At 45.0% G+C, this 19846-nt stretch overlaps 1 protein-coding gene across 1 annotated transcript in view; it reads left to right on the top strand.

The window, feature by feature from the left end:
- The first annotated feature begins 505 nt into the window (after positions 1-505).
- The window catches only part of ELP3 (elongator acetyltransferase complex subunit 3), a 120283-nt gene continuing 100942 nt past the window's right edge, over positions 506-19846 (top strand). Inside the window, exons 1-5 of the mRNA XM_027549040.1 lie at positions 506-619; positions 7922-8021; positions 10955-11093; positions 16149-16219; positions 17515-17578. Of these exons, the coding sequence (XP_027404841.1) occupies positions 601-619; positions 7922-8021; positions 10955-11093; positions 16149-16219; positions 17515-17578 (393 nt within the window). The 5' untranslated portion in view covers positions 506-600. The remainder of the gene's footprint in view (positions 620-7921; positions 8022-10954; positions 11094-16148; positions 16220-17514; positions 17579-19846) is intronic.

Below are 19846 nucleotides of genomic sequence, written 5' to 3'. Positions count from 1 at the left end.
GAGAAACTTCGAAGCTTTCATGATGGTTATTGATACGTCCCATTTGCCTGAGACCAGAGTGATCAACTGGCGGCCAAGTCTGGACCTCACAGCGTTACTTGACTGCTGCATGGTCTTTTTCAGGCTCTAAATCTAGTCTCCTCCACACTGGCGGGCTTGTCATCACTCTCTTCCCCCTCATATTCCCGCGGACCTAACGCATCCTAGGCTCCTCCACCTTATTTAGACACCATCCACATCCACCCTCTTGTTTTGGCTCCCTGGCGCAGCCTCTGTCCATAAGCTCTGTCCGGTAGCTGTACTGCTCAGGTCAAGGTTTCTAATGCCAGAGCTGCGGTGGCGTTCGGATGCTAGCATCCTACAGCCCTTTGACCCCCGGCTAACTGGCCTCAGTAGCTCTGCTCCGTCTTCCAGGGGCTCCGGGAGCCGCCGCAGGAAGGCGGGGCGGACCCTTGCACTCGTGGTCTTCTCGGGACAGCTTTACGATATGTTTCCGTCGTTTTACGACAGGACAGGGTTGCTTGGTGGCTGTCAATTTCCCCCGTGGTCCGAGTAGATATCTACATTTTCTGGGGTGGCGGCTGCTACGACAGCGGAGAGATGAGGCAGAAGCGCAAAGGTGCGACAGGGAGAGGGAACGGGTGGTGGAAGGGAAGGGGCGAACCCGGGCCATCAGATGCTGAAGTCGGTTTTTCCCGCGGGAATCTGCTGTCTGGCAGTCTCCCCACCACCTGTAGTCAGTTTGTGAACTCGTCTCTCCCGGCTACTGTGCTTTTTAAACCGGCCTATCCTTATTCTTCCTTTTTGGCCATCACTTGGTGTCTTTTGCATAAATGATAAAAGCTCTGTTCCAAGAAATTTACGTGATCGATGGATTTAACACGGTCTCGAACTCTTAATTTGCTAAGATTTTACTACACATTTCACGTCCTTTTTGATTTGAGATTGTTTTAAAGTTCTAAATGTTTTTTAAAAAGGAAAGAGAAATGCCGAGTTATTCTTGGGATTTGTGGGGTAATTAGGCAATTATTCCCATTTGTATTACCTCCGGAGTTAATTACCTCCTGAGCGTGGAGCGATTTCATCTTTAGTTTTTCAACCGGATAGAGTCAAATTTCAAATATTTTCTTGCAGGTGGTAGTGTTATCTCTGTAAATTCATTTGAGAAGTCGGTCTAATAGTAATGATGGTTATGATAATCGTAGCTACCGTTTATTGAGCCTTTGCTAATAATTCTTATGTGGGTATCATCTCCAGATTACAAATGAAGAAGCTGAGATTAAAAGAATTAAGTAACTTTCCTAGCCCAAGATTATATTTAGGAAACGGAACCGAATTTGTTGGTCAGGCTGTTTCTCCGAATCCCCCAAACAAACAAAAAAACTGCCCTTGATTACTATGCCTCTTGGCATCAGGTACTCCAAGTATCCAAATTACCTTCAGTTGCTTTGTGGGCTCAAAGACTGCTTGCCCCTAATTAGTTAGTTATCTTCTCCCTCTAACTTGCTCCTCTATCTGTAGGCCAGACAGCTTTACTTTTAATTTCATCTATCACCAAGCCCTGCTGGTTCCTACAGAAATTGCCTCTTGCAGTAGTTTATCCTCATTCTAGCCACCATTCCTCTAACCCACCTTCACTGAAGAACTAATATTCGAATAATAGACTTTCACATGTACATTATTTCACTTGGTTCTTGCACTGGTCTTGTGAAATGTGTATGTATTATCCCAATTTTGCCAACAAGGAACAGGGAGCTCAGAAGGCATTGATCTTCCCATTACGACATAGCCAGTAGGATTTGGGAGCTAGGGACTGAGTCTGTCATCCAAGTGTTCTGCTTTAAATCTTCTGTGTTTTTTTTTTTAAAGTTATCTTTCAAGAGCCTTTTACTTAGTATGCAGATTATGTGTATTCTTTCATCTTCTGAATCGTTTTTTGTATGCTCATTTTCTGTAGTGTATTTTGTATATAGTTGACCGTTGAACAACCCCGGGGTTGGAGGCACTGCCCCCACCACCATGCAGTTGAAAATCCAAATACTGCTATCTCTGCCTCAAAAGCAAAGAAATTGACAAATGACTCACCCAGGGGCAGTAAGCTCACACAGTTTGGATAGCATTAGGCTCAAATCCTAGTTCTTTTGTTTCCACATATTGTGGTCGCTAATTAAACAAAAACTTTTCCCCATACTTAGTTAATTTAAGGATCTGAAAAATACAGGTACTGTATTTATTGAGGAAAAAAAAACACACATATAAGTGGACACACACAGTTCAAGCCAGTGTTCAAGGATCAATCTGTACTTATTTTCTTTAAACACTACTTTGATCTTTTTACTCCCAAACTCAAGAACATATAATTCTCCACTGTGTATTGCATCTTTTGTCGAGTAGCCAGTGTACCCTGTGATCTGATTTTACCCAACCCTGTCAGAAAGGCTCCATTCCAGTTTGGCAACACTTTCATATAAACATGATCGGTAATTCCTATACCTAACATTGTTCCTTCTGGATTGCCCTCTGTTTTGCTTGTCCAAACCCTGCCCTTTCTCTAAAGATCTCTCTGATTTCCTCCATGAAGACTTTTCTTACTAATTTACTTCTCCAGATAATTTTCGATACACCGAAGAGCTGTCCAAATGTTTTTAAATCTTCATCTCCATGTATGCCTCGTTTCACTGTGTTTAGCTTTAATGTACTTCACAGATACTGTGTTTTGTTTATTTATTTTTACCAAATGAAGGTTTGGAGCAACTCTGTGTTGAGCAAGTCTGTCGGTGCCGTATTGCCAACAGCATTTGCTCAGTTCACAACTCAGTTGTGTTTTGGTAATTCCCACAGTATTTCAGACTTTTTCACTGTTTCTGTGTGTGTTATGGTGCTCTGTACTCAGTGACCATTGATACTACTATTGTAATTGGTTTGGGGTCCCACAAACTGCCACGTAAGATGACGAACTTAATCAATAAATGCTGTGTTCTGACTGCTCCACCTGTTGGCCATTCCCCCATCTTCATCCCTCTCCTTGGGCCTCCCTGTTCCTTTGGACAATGAGGACTGATAAATGCTACTGAATTAGGCCAGTTAGTACCCCTACAACAGCCTTCAAGGGTTCAGGTATAAGGCAGGGTCATACATCTTTCACTTTAAATTAATAGCCCCAAATGATTAAGCTTAGTGAGGAAGGCCTGTTGAAAACTGAGATAGACTGAGTGCTAACTCAACAGCCAAGTTGTGAATGCAAAGGGAAAGTTCTTGAAGGAATTTGAAAATGATATTCTAGTGAACTCATGAATGATAAGGAAACAAACCAGCCTTATTGCTGCTAATGGAGAAGGTTTTGGGATCTGCATGGATCAGCCAGCCATGGCATTCCCTTAAACCCAAGCCTAACCTAAGACAAGGCCCTAACTCTAATTCTGTGAGGGCTGAGAGAGGTAAGGAAACTGCAGAAGAAAGGTTTGAAGCTAGCAGGGCTCACTTTTGTGAAGTTTAAGGAAAGAAGTCATCTGTACAGCATCAAAGTGCATGGCAGAGCAGCAAGTTATCCAGAAGCTCTAGCTAAGATAATTCATGAAGGTGGCTGTACTAAACAATAGATTTTGAGTGTAGACAGAACAGGCTTCTATTGGAAGAAGATGCCACCAAGACTTTCGAAGCTAGAGAGGAGAGGTCAGTGCCTGCCTTGAGAGCTTCAGAGGGCAGGATGACTCTCTTGTGGCTCAGCTGGTAAAGAATCCACCTGCAATGCAGAACACCTGGGTTCAATCCCTGGGTTGGGAAGATCCCCTAAAGGAGGGAAAGGCTACCCACTCCAGTATTCTGGCTTAGAGAATTCCATGAGCTATGTAGTCCATGGGGTCACAAAGAATCAGACACGACTGAGCGACTTTCACAATCACAATGCAGATGGTCTGATGGCTCAGTGATAAAGAACCCACCTGCCAAGGCAGGAGATGGGGGTTTGATCCCTGAGTCGGGAAGATCCCCTGGAGGAGGAAATGGCAACCCACTCCCCTATTCTTGCCTGGGAAATCCCATGGACAGACAAGCCTGGTGGGCTATAGTTCATGGGGTTTCAATAGAGTAAGATACGACTTGGCGACTGAACGGCAACAAAATGCTTATTTACCATTCTGAATTATGCTACATCTTCTCTGCCTGTGCTCTGTAAATGGAACAAAGTGTGGATAAACAGCACACCTGTTTACAACATGGTTTACTGATATTTTATGCCCGCTGTTGAGAGCAGAGCCCTTTAAAGTATCACTGCTCGTTGTTGATGTGTCTAGTCATCCACACACTCTGGTGGAGATGTAGGAGATTAACGTTTTCATCCCTGCTCACACAGCATCCATTGCACAGTCTCATCCAGGAGTCATTTCAACTTTCAAGTCTTATTATTTAAGAAATCCATAGCTTGTGATTCCTCTGATGGACATGGGCAAAGTCAACTGAAAACCTGGAAAGGATTCACCATTCTCGGTGCCATTAAAAACATTTGTGATTCATGGGAAGAGGTGAAAAAAAAAAAAAACTACATTAATAGGAGTTTGGAAGAAGTTGCTTCCAACCCTCATGATGACTTTGAGGGGTTCAAGACGTCAGTGGAGGAAGTCCCTGCAGATGTGGAAACAGCAGGATAACTAGAAGTGGAGCCTGAAGATGTGTCTGAATTGCTTCAGTGTCACAGAAAACTTTAATGGATGAGGAGTTGCCTCTTACGGGTGAGCAAAGAAACTGGTTTGTTTAGACAGAGTCTGCTGCTGGTGAAGATGCTGTGAAGATTGTTGAAATGATAATAAAAGCTTTAGAATATTAAACTTACTTGATAAAGCAGCAGCAGGGTTTGAGGAGATCAACTCCAGTTTTGAAAGAATTTCTACCGTGGGTAAAATGCCACCCAACAGCATTGCATGCACAGAGAAATTGTTCATGAAAGGAAGAGTCAGGGGATGCAGCAGACTTTCAGTGTTGTCCTATTTTAAGAGATTGCCACAGCCACCCCAGCCTTCAGCATCCACCACCCTGAGCAGTTGGCAGCCTTCAACATCGAGGCAAAACTCAACACCAGTAAAAAGAGTATATTTGCTGAAGGCTCAGATGGTAGCTCAGCTAGTAAAGAATCTGTCTGCAATGAGGGAGACCTGGGTTCGATCCCTGGGATGGGAACATCCCCTGGAGGAGGAAATGGCAACCCACTCCAGTATTCTTGCCTGGGAAATCTCATGGACAGAGGAGCCTGGCGGGGTACAGTCCGTGGGGTCGCAAAAAGTCAGATACAGCTGAGCAACTGAGCACCCACATAGACCTTGTGACTATTGAGTGCCCATAAGCAATAGGTTTTGGGGTTTCCCAGGTGACTCTGGTGAATCTGCCTGTAGGTTGCAGGTTGCTATTGCGGGACATGTCCACAAGGCGGCAGCACGTTTCCATGCCTCACTCTTGTTACTAAGGTAAGCAGCATGCATGCTAAGTCACTTCAGCAGTGTCTGACTCTCTGCTACCCCATGGAAGGTAGCCCGCCAGATTTCTCTATCCATAGGGTTCTCCAGGCAAGTATACTGGAGTGGGTTGCCATTTCCTCCTTCAGAGAATCTTTCCCACCCAGGAATCGAACCTGGGTCTCCTGCAGCTTCTGCATTTCAGGGGATCTTTATCGCAGAGCCACTGGGGAGGCTTGGGGAAATTCCTGTTATCTCCTTGTTAATTAGAATGCTGTGTAGCGCTAGTGGTTAAGAACCTGCCTGCCAATGCTAGGAGACATAAGAGACTTGGGTTCAATTCCTGTCGGGAAGATTCTGTGGAGGAGGAAATGGCAACCCACTCCAGTATTTTCGTTTGTGAAATCCCATAGACGGAGAAGCTTGGCGGGCTATAGTCTATGGGGTCGCCAAGAGTCAGATACAGCTGGGCAGCTGAGCGCACACGTAGTCTTTATGAATATTCAGTGCCCATAAGCAATAGTTTTGGGGTTTCGCAAGTGGCTCAGTGGTAAAGAATCTGCCTGTAGGTTGAAGGTTGCTATTGCGGGATGTGTCCACAAGGCGGCAGCACTTTTCCATGCCTCACTTGTTAACTAAGGCAAGCAGAGCCTTGGGGAAATTCCTGCTCTCTCCTTGTAGATTAGAGTGCCCTGGCGCCAGTGGTAAAGAACCTGCCTGCCAATGCTAGGAGACATAAGAGACGAGGGTTCGATCCCTGGGTCGGGAAGATCCCCTGGAGGAGGGCGTGGCAACCCACTCCACTGCTCTTGCCTGGGAAATCCCATGGACAGAGTAGCTTGGTGGGCTACAGTCCATGGGGTCGCAAAGAGTCAAGACCGGATTGAAGTGTCTTACACGCACACCCATGCCAAAAGAAGCCACCCAAAACTTGTGTCTCTCATTTATTTAAGGCATATTGCTTTTGCACACTTAGCAGACTATAGTACACTGTAAATGTAACTTGTGTGTGCACCGGGAAGCCAAAATATTCGTGTGACATACTTTATTGTAGTATGCCCCTTTTTGTGGTTGCCTGGAACCAAACTGCATGAGGTCTGCCTGTATTTTTTTTATCACCTGAAGCCCCCTTTTCCCTCCAAATACATTCTTATGCAGAACTTCAATATATAAACAGATGGAAGTGAAGCTGCTTGGGTTGAAATGGAGAAAGAGACCTTCCCTCTGCCCCCACCCCCCACTTTACCTTCCTCACCACCAGCCCTGTCTGTTACATGGCCCCTTGGGCACCTCTGTAGAATACTGAGGGGTTGAGTTACACAGTTTAGAAAGCGTTAGCCTCCTATTATAAATGGACTTCTCTCAAATTGTTTATGGTAGCTGTGTCTCAGGAAATTAGAGGTGCTTTGGCACAGTGGGAAAAAGCATGTAAGTTGTGAGGGAAAGGCCTGAATTTGAGTCTTAACCATGTCATTTACAATGATGTCTTAACTTGCCTTAATTATTCACATCTGTGAAATGGGAAAACAGTGCCCACCTTCCAGTGTTGTTGTGAGGTCTCAAATGAGATCAAGTAAATGGGAGGGCCAGGGCTTTCTCGTCTTGCCCCCCCTCTGATGACATCGCTATCTTTAGACACCAGCTTTCTCTGCAGGCAGGAAGTGTGCTTGCCAGCAGCTCCCGAGCTGAAATCTCACAGCTTTTACCACTGGAAACGGGCTGGTGTCTTTTTTTGCCTTGAGTAAAAGAGCTCAGATTGGCCCCCACCTGAATAGGTGCCCATCCTTGAACCAGGCAACTGTATTTGTGGGCAAAGGGTGGGTCATGCCATGTCAGCTTCTGCTGTTGCCTCTTAGGTGAGAAGGATGGCCTCATTTGCCAGGAGAAGGTTGCAGTGCTGTTTAGACTGAATCTTAGGGCTGCATTAAAGTCCCTAGGCGAGGACAGACCTCTGCCTTTGTATTTCAAGATAGTATTACACTGCTGTGTGATTCTGCTTCTGGGGACGCCTGGGTTTGAGTTTCAACTTCACCCCTTGGTAACATTTTTATGGGACAGGCAAATATTCTTGTTCCATCCACCTCACTTTCTTCTGAGAATCAGATGAAGTAAACCAACTAAATGTAATCAAAAAATCTGGAGATGAAGGGAAGCTATTTTAACTCCTTTGGTTCTTTCCTGTGCAATTTGGTTCTTTTCCTTCCTGTTTGTCTCTGCTCTTCCCTGTATCTATCATGCTTTTCCTGTATATGCTTCTAGAGTGAACCCTTCCCGTACGTAGGTGAACTCAGGTTTGTTTTTAAATTAAAGGTATAAGATATATGGCTAAATTGTAAACAATAAAAGTTCACTGTCTGGTAAACTTGAGCTATTATTTCAGCACGATTGGAATGATTTTGGAAGGAAAACTGCTAGTAAATACAAAAACATTTGCTGAATAATATGACTTTTTACTTTGTCAAATATTATCTTTCTAGGCGACCTCAGCCCTGCTCAGCTAATGATGCTGACCATAGGAGATGTTATTAAACAACTAATTGAAGCTCACGAACAGGGGAAAGACATCGATCTAAATAAGTAAGTGGAGGGGTTCCCTGGTGGTCCAGTGGTTAAGACTTGGCCTTCCAAGGCAGGGCGTGTGGGTTTGATCCCTGGTGTAGGAGCTGGAATCTCACATACCTCAGGGCCAAAGAAGGTAATCTTGTTCTTGGGAAGTATTAATAGATCTCTTTCATGCATGCAATTATCAAATACTACTGGTTCTATCTCATGTTTCATGTTTTAATTGAGAATTTAGTTTTCTGCCCTGCCCTGTTGATTATGTATGGCAAAGTTGCCTCAGAGCCTAATATTGCTAGCAGCGTCTAACATTTCTTGGGCGCATACTGTAGTCAGGTCACTGTTAGCGGTACACTGGGTGTATTAGCCCAGCTGACACTCTCAAACACTGTCTGAGGTCAGGACTTACCGGGACAGATGGATCCCCCGAGATAGAGAAGGTTACGTAATTTTTCCAAGAGTGAATAAGTGGTAATTGACAGAGCTGAGATTTGGAATCAGACCGTCTGTCTGCAGAGCCCGTGGTCTGTCCTGCTGTCCGTCTCTCTTCACGTTCCACCTCTCGTTCCGGTCCCTCCGCTGAGATGCAGCAGGTGGCGGCTGGCTCCCAGGAAGACCCTCTCTTTGGGCCTTTTGATGTCATCCAGCCCTTCCCTGCTTCAGAGCCTCCCGGACACGTCCATCCACTTCCTCCCCACAGTCAGGTTCAGCTTGGACTTGGCTGCATCATCAAATAAGAGTGGTCTCTCCTCTCTGCGTCTGTTTATCGACTGTGTACCTGTCATATAGATCTGCTCTAGTGATCTGCTCCCCCACCCCAGGCCGTCAGTGGTCTAGTCTCTGTGCGTATGACGTTTCTCTAGACCCTGTCTAGAAAAATATGTTTTACCCTTTCTTTGGAACATTGTGCTTAATAAATGTTGGCTAAAGAAATCAATGTTCTTTTTTGCTATGGAGACATTATATTTTATTGATTTTTCTACCATGTGTTTAACTGGTTTTTTTTTCCCCTATTTTTTTCTCGGCTGTACCCATAATTATACAAATCTTTTGTTTCTCGTGAACGTTTCTGTGTCTTATATATTTTTGTCATCCTCTTTAATGTAGCACATCTAAAGCTAAAGTTAGCATCTTCCTCAAAACCAGCCGGTACTCAGATGGCCCCTTTGCCGAATCGTTTTAACCTTCAGCGGCTTGAAACTCTAGCGTCACCTTTGAATCTTTTTCCTTGGGTCCAGTTCAGGTCACAATTTTGCCTACTCTGTCTTCAATATAACTCTCTTCCATGTTCACTACCAACTTCCTCATCCATTCCTTTTTATTTTTTACTTTCTTCTTCCAGTTTTATTGATACAGTTGATAAGTAGCCCTGTTTTAAGTTCAAGATACACAGTATGGTGATTCAGCCTACACATTATGAGATGATTACAGTAAGTTTAGTGAACATCCATCCTCTCTCTCATATTGATACAAAATTAAAGAAATAGAAAAAAAAATTCTTCTTCCCTTGTGATGAGAACGTCCAGGATTTACTCTCTTAGCAACTTTCTTTCTTGTTGTAATGTATATACTTTTAAACTTCTTGTTTTGCGGTGGAGTAAAGCCAGTTAACAATGCTGTGATGGTTTCAGGTGGACAGCAAAGGTACTCAGCCATTCATATCCATGTATCCATTCTCCCCCAAACTCCCCTCCCATCTGTGAAGCCTACGCTTTTCTGTGCCCATTTCCATGAATGTCTCCCCAGCACACACTGAGTTCGTCTCGAGCGCTGTAAGCATTCATGGTTGGGTGTGTGTTCTATTACGTATGTTTTTATTATCAGCAGACTTATTTTTGTGCGTGCCTGTCTGTGAACATAGAGCACGGAACAGCTCTGCCTTACACTTCCTGATGTCCCAGGTACTTAGGTAGTCTCTTGTACCTCTTAGGAACTCAGTAAACATTTGTTTAAACGATTTGCACACCTCATAGTATTTCTAGATGGATTAAAGTGACTGTGGGATTTGGCTAGCAGCCACAAAGAAAAGAAAAGTTGGTACAATTATAGAAGAAAACAAGGAACAGTTTTTCTTCTACGATTATAGAAGAAAACTAGTTGGGATAAAGGTTATTTTGGGGGGTGCGGATAGGGTTACAGTCAGGAAGGCACACAGGGGTCTTCTGAAATGGTGATCATGTTCTTTTTCTTGGAATGTGGTTACAAGAGTAATTGTTTTATAATTGTTAAAGTATATTACATGGGTCATTGTTCTGTTCTTTAGGTAATATTTTATATTAGAAAAATATTTTAAATGCTTTAAAAAATATATGTTGGAGTGGCCAATAAGTTCGTTTGGGTTTTTCCATAACATCTAACAGAAAAACCCAAGTGAACTTTTTGGCTAACTCAATACTTTATTTCCTGTTCGGGTCTATATAGCTTTGTGTTTGATTGTTTTGCTTTTTGGCCTGAGACCATGGCTTGCGACCAGTCATGACGACTCCCACCCCTCCACCCACCCCCAAGACTTTGCAGCGTCTGGAGACAGTTTTGGTTGTTACAGCAGGGAGAGGTGCCTGTCGAGGCCAAGTGTGTGTCTGATCATCCCACAGTGTCCCGAGCAGGCCCCCGCGAGAGGGTTAACCTCATCTCGGATGTGTGCTGCGGAAGCTGGGGGAGGGGTCAAATCCTTTCATGCTGGAGCCCTACCTTGAACAAGACCTCGACTGTGTCACTGTCCTGGGTCCCGTCCCCTGGTCATCTGGCTTCCTCTGGTACTCCAGAGAACAAGAAGTCGTGGATTTTGTTCCCCTGTTTCCCTGACAGTTACAAGCGTTAGAGCCACTGTGCTCATCTGGTGAGGGGATATGGGAGTCGCGAGCATTGGTGACATTGTTCATAGGTTATTCTTCTGGGAGCTTGTCCTTGGAATATTTTGACCTTGATCATGATGGATGCTCTACGTTCAGGGTGAAGACCAGGACAGCTGCCAAATACGGGCTCTCGGCGCAGCCCCGCCTGGTGGACATCATCGCCGCGGTCCCGCCTCAGTATCGGAAGGTCTTGGTCCCCAAGCTGAAGGCGAAACCCATCAGAACCGCCAGTGGGGTGAGTGATCGATTCATCACGTATTGATTGTGTATCGGTTGGGCCACTGATCCCTGCCTCCACGTAGTGAGGTGGAGGTGGGCCATTTGAATTCATAAAATCCACCTGTAGTGATGTGTGCTGGGGTGGAGATGCATGCAGGAGGCTTGGAGAGCACCAGGGAAGAGAGTCACTTAGAGGAAAAGATGGTGTTTGATTTTTAGTGTCTTCAAAAGTGGGGCTTCCCAGGTGGCTCAGTGATAAAGAATCCGCCTGCCAATGCAGGAGACGTGGGTTTGATCCCTGGGTAGGGAAGATGCCCTGGAGAAGGGCATGCAACCCGTTCCAGTATTCTTGCCTGGAGAATCCCATGGACAGAGGAGCCTGGCAGGCTACAGTCCCTGGGGTCACAAAGAGTTGGATGCGACAGCACGAACTCACAGGGCATAGGGTGTTGAGGGGGAGGAGGTCTTTAAAAGTATAGACCGAAACTTGGTGACTACCAGAAGATGATAAATATTGTTGGCCACCTTAAGCTCGTGGCTTATAACATAAAGGGTGTTTTGAAAAGTTAACTGATAGTGCAGAGTCATTATATTAATACGTATGGTAACTGTGAACCAGTTGACACCATTCAGGAGGGTGTCCAGAAGACAGAGATGTCCCTACAGTATAAGGAACTAGGAAGCGCCTGACTGACCCAGAAGTGGTGCCCGTGTAAGCGGAGAAGAGCAAGCGCAGAGTCGTGGGAGCAAGGGGCAGGAATTAGGGCACAGATGATGTAAGAGGTGTGTGTGGGGGGAAACCGCAAGTGTACCAGGCTCACCAGAGTTGGGCTTCACTTTGGAAAGCGGCAGGACTTCGGGGTAAAGTGTTACTGTGGCATTTGCTTGTCAAAGATCTTAAATGAAGTGAAGTGAAAGTTGCTCAGTCGTGTCCTACTCTTTTCGACCCCATGGGCTATACAGTCCATGGAATTCTCCAGGCCAGAATACTGGAGTGGGTAGCTGTTCCTTTCTCCAGGAGATGTTCCCAACCCAGGGATTGAACCCAGGTCTCCTGCATTGCAGGCGGATTCTTTACCAGCTGAGCCACCAGGGAAGCCCAGATGTCTCACAAAGAAGCCAGATACGAGGAAACTAAAAGATTTTTGAGAAGGGGAGTGATGGGAACCAGATAGATTTTTCAGAAAATTAATTTGGATACAAGATGTAGGGGAGGTCTTCCCTGGTAGCCCAGTGGTTGGGAATCCGCCTGCCGGTACAGGGGACACGAGTTCAGTCCCTGGTCCCAGAAGATCCCACGTACCGCAGGGCAGCTAACCCCGGGCGCCACAACTGCAGGGCCTAGAGCCTGGGAGCCACAGCTGCTGACACCGTGTGCCTGGAGCCTGTGCGCCACAACGAGAGGAGCCACTGCAAAGAGAAGCCTGCACTCACTGCAGCTAGAGAAAGCCTGCGTGCAGCAACGAAGACCCAGTGCGGCCAAAATTGAAAAGAAATAAAATGTTCTTTAAAGATGGAGGGTCAGTCACTTGGAGACAGAGAGACCAGTTGGAATGCTCTCAGTTTGAGCCAGGCATGAAGAGCCTCAGTTGAGGCCAGGCCTCCAGGATAACAAGGATGAGTGTGAAAGACACAGGGTGGGATTTGGGCCCTCCTCAGACTTGGTGCCCAGAGTCGAGTCCTTTATTCCCCGTGTGAACTAAGTTCAGTCTGTTCCTTGGGTGGGGCTACTGCACTTCTCCTGCTTACATGACCTGCCAGGTAGCCGTCTCTCCTGGACCACATCACACTTGTGACTAATTAAACCCCAGAACCTTTGCACAGAGAGTACCATCAATCCCAGTCTCTTCTCTATACTTAAGTGTTTGGGGTTCGTTGGTTGGTTTGTACCGAAGCGTAGAAGGCTTTCAGAAAAATGAATAGTTCCAAACCTCCTCTTTACATTCCCCCTCCTCCTCCCCTACCCAGGGCAATGGCTTTTAAGTCTTAGCTGATTTCTTGGCATTTACTTCCCTAAATAATGTGCTCTCAGGATAAACCTTGCATTGTCAGTTTTCGGCAGTATGCACGGGCTTGCCATCGTGCGAGCAAAGGCTTGTCAACCTCTGGGCCTGACAAATGCACCTGGTTTCCACGATTCCGTTCTGTCCTCGTCCTGCCTCGAATCCCTTCTTTTCTTTCTCTGAGAGCTACTCTTGTTCTGCTTGTCTTTAAAAATGGATATCTTCTGCGGTCCCAGGCCCACTGTTTTTAGCGCTGTACACACTTCATTTGGGGATCTCATCCATTGATGTCTTTTGTTTTTTTTTTTAATGTGGATCATTGTTAAAGTCTTTATTGAATTTGTTACAACATTGCTTCCGTTTTATGTTTTGGTTTTTTGGCCTTGAGGCATGTGGGATCTTAGCTGCCCTACCAGGGACTGAACCCGCGCGCCCTGCATTGGAAGGCGGAGTCTCGCCACTGGACTGCCAGGGAGGCCCCCCTGATGTTTAACACTGCCATACGCTGACTCCCAGCTCCAGCCTTTCCCCAAACTTCATGTCCACGTCATATCGCCTGTTAGATGTCTCTCCTTTGACTGCCTGTAGACCCTCCAGTATAGCAAGACCAGACTTGCTTGCTTGCTCAGACTTGCTCTTTCATCCTTCTTGACCACCTTATTCATGGTGCCCCCATCTGTTTGGTTTCCAAATGATGTGAAATGCGTTGTCCATTCCTTCCACCATGGGTAGGAATGTTCTGACCTTTATTGTTTCTTATTTTGGAGGTTATTGGGGTCGTTTCATAACAGGCCTGCTTTGTCTTAGCTGCAGCAGATCCACCAGAGTAACCTACTAAAAATGTCAAGAGCACACAGCTAATTGTCATCCCCTATCTGTTGTGCATCCTAAACTCCATGCTTTTATCCCTGCTGTTACTGTTGTGCTTTGTTTTTATTTTTTAATAGAGCTTTAGGCTTACAGAACGGTTGAGCAGAAAGTACAGAGTTCCCTTGCACTTCCTCTCCCCTCCCCCAGGTTGCCGTACAATCGACGCATCAATTGTTGTTGTTCAGTTGCTCAGTCGCATCCAACTCTTTGTGACCCCGTGTACTGCAGCTCGCCAGGCATCACTGTTCTTCACTATCTCCTGGAGTTCACTCAAACTCAGGTCCATGGAGTCCATGATGCCATCCAACCATCTCATCCTCTGTTGTCCCCTTCTTCTGCCACCAGTCTTTCCCAGCATCAGGGTCTTTTCAAGTGAGTCAGCTCTTTGCATCAGGTGGCCAAAGTATTAGAGCTTCAGCTTCAGCATCAGTCCTTCCAATGAACACCCAGGACTGATCTCCTTTAGAATGGACTGGTTGGATCTCCTTGCAGTCCAAGGGACTCTCAAGAGTCTTCTCCAACACCACAGTTCAAAAGCATCAATTCTTCAGTGCTCAGTCTTCTTTATGGTCCATCTCTCACATGCATACATGACTACTGGAAAAATGGCAGCTTTGACTATAATGCTATCTTTTTTTTTTTTTTTTTATGCTGTCTACGTTTGTCATAGCTTTCTTCCAAGGAGCAAGCATCTTTTAGTATCAGGGCTGCAGTCACCATTCACGGTGACTTTGGAGACCAAGAAAGTAAAGTCTGTCACTGATCCATTGTTTGCCATCTATTTGCCATGAAGTGATGGGACCAGATGCCATGATCTTTGTTTTCTGAAGGTTGAGTTTTAAGACAGCTTTTTCACTCTCCTCTTTCACCCTCATCAAGAGGCTCTTTAGTTCCTCTTGGCCTTCTGCCATTAGGGTGGTGTCAGCTATATATCTGAGGTTATTGATGTTTCTCCCAGCAATCTTGATTCCAGCTTGAGCTTCATCCAGCTTGGCATTTTGCATGATGTACTCTGCATAGAAGTTAAATAAGCAGGGTGACAATATACAGCCTTGACGTTCTCCTTTTCCAGTTTTGAATCAGTCCATTGTTCCATATCTGGTTCTAACTGTAGCTTCTTGACCTGCATACAGATTTCTCAGGAGACAGGCCAGGTGGTCTGGTGTTCCTATCTCTTGAAGAATTTTCCACAGTTTGTTGTGATCTACACAGTCAAAGGCTTTGGCACAGTCAATAAAGCAGAAGTTTTTCTGGAATTCCTTTGCTTTTTCTATGATCTGATGGATGTTGGCAATTTGATCTCTGGGTCCTCTGCCTTTTCTAAATCCTGCTTGTATGTCTGGAAGTTCTTGGTTCATGTAGTGTTGAAGCCTAACTTGAAGGATTTTGAACATAACCTAGCTAGCATGTGAGATGAATGCAGCTGTGCAGTAGTTTGAGCATTCTTTGGCATTGCCCTTCTTTGGGATTGGAATGAAAACTGACCTTTTCCAGTCCTGTGGCCACTGCTCAGTTTTTCAAATTTGCTGACATATTGAGTGTGGCACTTTTTTTTTTTTTTCATTTAAAGGATTTTATTTCTCCAGATAGGAAGGCTACAAAGTTATTTTTTAATAACCAAAATTTCATATAGTACTTCATTCTTCAAAACAGCCACAGACTTTTGAGCTCTGGACACCCAGGTTACACAAAAACCCAAACCTTCATGCTTTCTCAGTAAACGTACATCTTTCTCAAGAGGCCTTGCATGCTAACTCCACAGCTGAAATTCCTGTTACAGGACTGAACCAAACTGAAATCAGGCTGCAGTCAGTCTGCATAGGCCCTGATCTGCACGGGGCTCTGGTCCACTTCTCTCCCAATCCTGGATCCATCGTGGTGCATTCAGTGTCTGTTTACTGCCAACGGTGAGCTCCAGAGGTCAGGAGACTGAAGGTTGTGCACGTGTACACGTGGTTCCTTGGAGCCCCAGCAGGGACCCCTCCTCCAAGATTCATTCTGTACCATCTGATCTGAAGGTTAATAACACTGAAAAGAGATCACCCTGGTACCCACGCCTTTGTTTAAGAAACACAGCATCACAAGCACTTTTGAAGCCCCTTGTGTTGTGGCCCTCTCCCATTTTCTCAGCTAACCGCTCTCCAGAATTTCCTGTGAATTATTTCACAGTTGCTTTTTTATTAATCTTTCTTTTATAGATTGCTGTTGTGGCTGTCATGTGTAAACCCCACAGATGTCCACACATCAGTTTTACAGGAAATATATGTGTGTGAGTATGATGATTTTAATAAGTCGTGTATGTGTTTGCATTTTAATGGATATAGCAAGTCCTAGGGCCTTGATCAGTGCATGCTGGTCATATTTAAAACTTTAACTATTAAAGATTCATAAGTCAGTTCTTTGAAATAAGCAGCCATTAATAGGATATTTCAGTGCTTTAAAATAAAACATATAAAGATTTTAATTTGTTTCAATATACAGTACATAGTTACAGAACTCAAAAGAGTAGATAGTCTGTTAACTTGATAAATGAAACATGGAAATATGAGAAGCCTGAATTCCAAATGTCAGAAATTTAAAATGAATTTGGATCAGCAAAGTATCCCCAAAAAGTTACCCTTATAAATAATCTTTAAACTTCTTAAGCTTAGATAATTAGAAAAATTAGAAGAATATGCATGATTCTAGATAGTAAGATCAGTCGGGAGAAAAATTTTCCTAAGTGTAGTTACCAAGAGAGCACTGTGAGTATCAATCCAAACTAGGAAAATGTAGGCACTGTTATCTGCCCCTAAAAGCTTAAACTTCTAAAGTGATAGTGCATTGATACACGATATGTGTTTTTCTCTTTCTGACTTGCTTTCCCCTGTATGTCAGATTCTCGGTCCATCCACATCTCTACAAATGACCCAGCTCTGCTCCTCTTTATGGCAGAGGAATATTCCAGTGTATAGATGTACCACATCATCCTTATCCATTCATCTGTCACACGGAATCTAGAAAAATGATACAGATGAGCCCATTTCCAGGGCAGGACTAGGGATGCGGATGTAGAGTGTGGACATGTGGACACAGCAGGAAGGAGAGGGTGGGGCGGGCTGAGAGAGCGGCGCTGACACACGTACACTAGCGTGTAAAATAGCCCACAGGAAGCTGCTGTACAGCACAGGGGGCTCAGCCCGGTGCTCGCTGGGGACCTGGAGGGGTGGGGTGGGGAGGGAGGCTCCAGGAGGAGGAGCTGTGTGTACACATCAGCTGATTCACTTCATCAGACAGCAGAAACTAACACAGCCTCATACAGCGACTACACTCCAATAAAAAAAATAAAATGATAGCGGCTGCAGTACTCTGAAAACTACTGCAATGTTGTTCCTTTATATGTTTACCTTTTTACTTGTTAGTAGAAAATGTAAGTATTTGCAGAGAGCACAAAGGTACAATCTTCTGTCAGGATTTGAAAATGAAGCTGCTTCAAGCAGGGTTTTATGGAGACTGCGGGTCCCGAACTGGACAGTGGAGCTGAGTTCTGAGTCTGACACCCTCACCCTTTTGTTGTGTTGGCAGGTACTGCCCTGGCGGACCTGATTCAGATTTCGAATATTCCACCCAGTCTTACACTGGATATGAGGTAAGGTAATGTGAGGCTGACCGGAGGAGTGTTATGTCATACTTTACTTAGCATATGCTTTTACAAGTACTGGCTTTCTTAAAATTTTTCTTTCTTATTTTTTTCTTGATTGCACAAGTTACTCATTCATGAAATATTTGCCAAGTGCCTCTGTATATTGTTCCAGTCACTGCAGAAATACTTACCTAAGCGCTTATTATGAACATATGTCAACACTGTTCTAAGTGCTTTACAACTTTAAATCTTCCAGCGGCATTTTGAAGGTAAACACTATTATTATCATAGTTTTATGGATAAGGAAACTGGAGCCTAGAAGGCTTTCACAACTGGCCTGGAAGACACATCCCGAATGTAACAGGGCCAGGCCTTGAATTCTGTGCACCTCACCAGGATGTTTTCCTGCCTCTGCAGCCATGGAAAAGACAGGTCAGGTCTTGTGGAATCTGCATTCTAATAAGTGGAGGGTAGATAGTAATGAAGGAGAAGGCAATGGCACCCCACTCCAGTACTCTTGCCTAGAAACTCCCATGGACGGAGGAGCCTGGTAGGCTGCGGTCCATGGGGTCGCGAAGAGTCGGACGCGACTGAGTGACTTCACTTTCACGCATTGGAGAAGGAAATGGCAACCCACTCCAGTGTTCTTGCCTGGAGAATCCCAGGGATGGGGGAGCCTGGTGGGCTGCCGTCTATGGGGTCACACAGAGTCAGACATGACTGAAGCGACTTAGCAGCAGCAGCAGATAATAATGATGCTGGGAAAGACTGAAAGCAGAAGAAGAGGGCAGCAGAGGATGAGATGGTTAGATAGCATCACGACTTAATGGTCATGAGTTGGAGCAATTTCCAGGAGACGGTGAAGGACAGGGAAGTCTGGCATGCTGCAGTCCATGGGGGTCACAAAAAGTTGGACATGACTTAGTGACTGGACAACAAAACAGTAGTGAAACAAACGAAAAAATATCAGGTACCAGTTGAAATGGGAAGCAGGGAAGTGAAGTCAAGTAAGATATAGGAGAGGGTGACTTCAGCTTTGGTGGCTGGGAGGGGTGACGTGGTAACTGAGCCCCGAATGACAAGAAGAAGGCTTTCAAGAAAATCAAGAAGGAGCATCCCCAGCAGAGAGAATAGATAAAACGTGGAGCCAGAGTGAGAATAACGGCAGGGCTCTGGAGCAGAGCGGGTGAGGGGAGAATGAGATCTGGGAGACAGTGACACAGAGGGTTGTAAGGCAAGGCAAGAAGTTGGCTATATTGGGCTGGCCAGAAAGTTTGTCCAGGTTTTTCCGTAAACTGTCAAGGAAAACCCCGAGTGAACTTTTTTGGCCAACCCAATCGGTGTCACATGCAGCCATCCAGGTTTAAAGCAGAGGAATGGTATAATCTAGGCAGGTTTTAAGAGGCCTTTGATGGCTCTTGCGGGGGCAAGAGCGAGAGCAGGAGGCCACCAAGCAGGCTTTCCGAGCAGTCAACCCCTTCAGAAGAGGCTGGCAGCCAGCAACCTAAGTGACTTTTTTTATCTTCTTATGTATGGTTTTTCATTTTTTCCCTTTTTTTTTAATAGATCAAATTGTAAAAATACAAAAAGAAATCTCTCAGTGAAAAGGCTCCCTCTCATCACTTTCCCTGGCCACCCCATTCGGCTGCAGCCCACTGAACAGTCAGTATCGTCCCTTTCCTGTTCACCCAGCATAGATATTAACAGCATAGACATATAAAGGCAATTCATCTTCTGTATCCTGACTTTGTACACAGCAGGTAGTCTGTCAAGACCTTGCCTTTCTCATTTAACAATGTGTCTTCAGGGAACATTTCCCTTTTATTCTGTTTATTTATTATTTTTAGCTGTGCTGGGTCTTTACTGCTGCACACGGTCTTTCTCGGCTGCAGTGCACAGGGGCCCCTCTTCATCGTGGCTTCTCTTGTGGAGCACGGGTTCCAGGCACGCGGCTTCAGTAGCTGCCGCACGAGGGCTCAGTAGCTGGGAACATTTTCTACCAGGACATTGTTTGGTGGCTGTTGACCTTTTTATGACAGCATGAAGACTTCATGTTAACCCATCAAAACCTATGTTGTAATTTAATGATCTGGCTCAAAGGTTATTTTCTCAAGGAACTCTTTTTGAGTATGCATGCACACCTCTGTCTAGAGCAGCAAAACAATTTGGTAACTCTGGGAATTCCATCAGCGTTTACACAAAGCTGTAACCATGACCCAGGGAGCTGCCTGCTATTGAATGAAGACCAACCAGATAATCTTCAGGTCATTATTT

Source organism: Bos indicus x Bos taurus, chromosome 8 (assembly GCF_003369695.1).
Source record: "Bos indicus x Bos taurus breed Angus x Brahman F1 hybrid chromosome 8, Bos_hybrid_MaternalHap_v2.0, whole genome shotgun sequence".
Classification (NCBI taxonomy): domain Eukaryota; kingdom Metazoa; phylum Chordata; class Mammalia; order Artiodactyla; family Bovidae; genus Bos; species Bos indicus x Bos taurus.
Note: the sequence above shows the minus strand (reverse complement) of the source record. Positions and strands in the feature narration are given on the sequence as shown.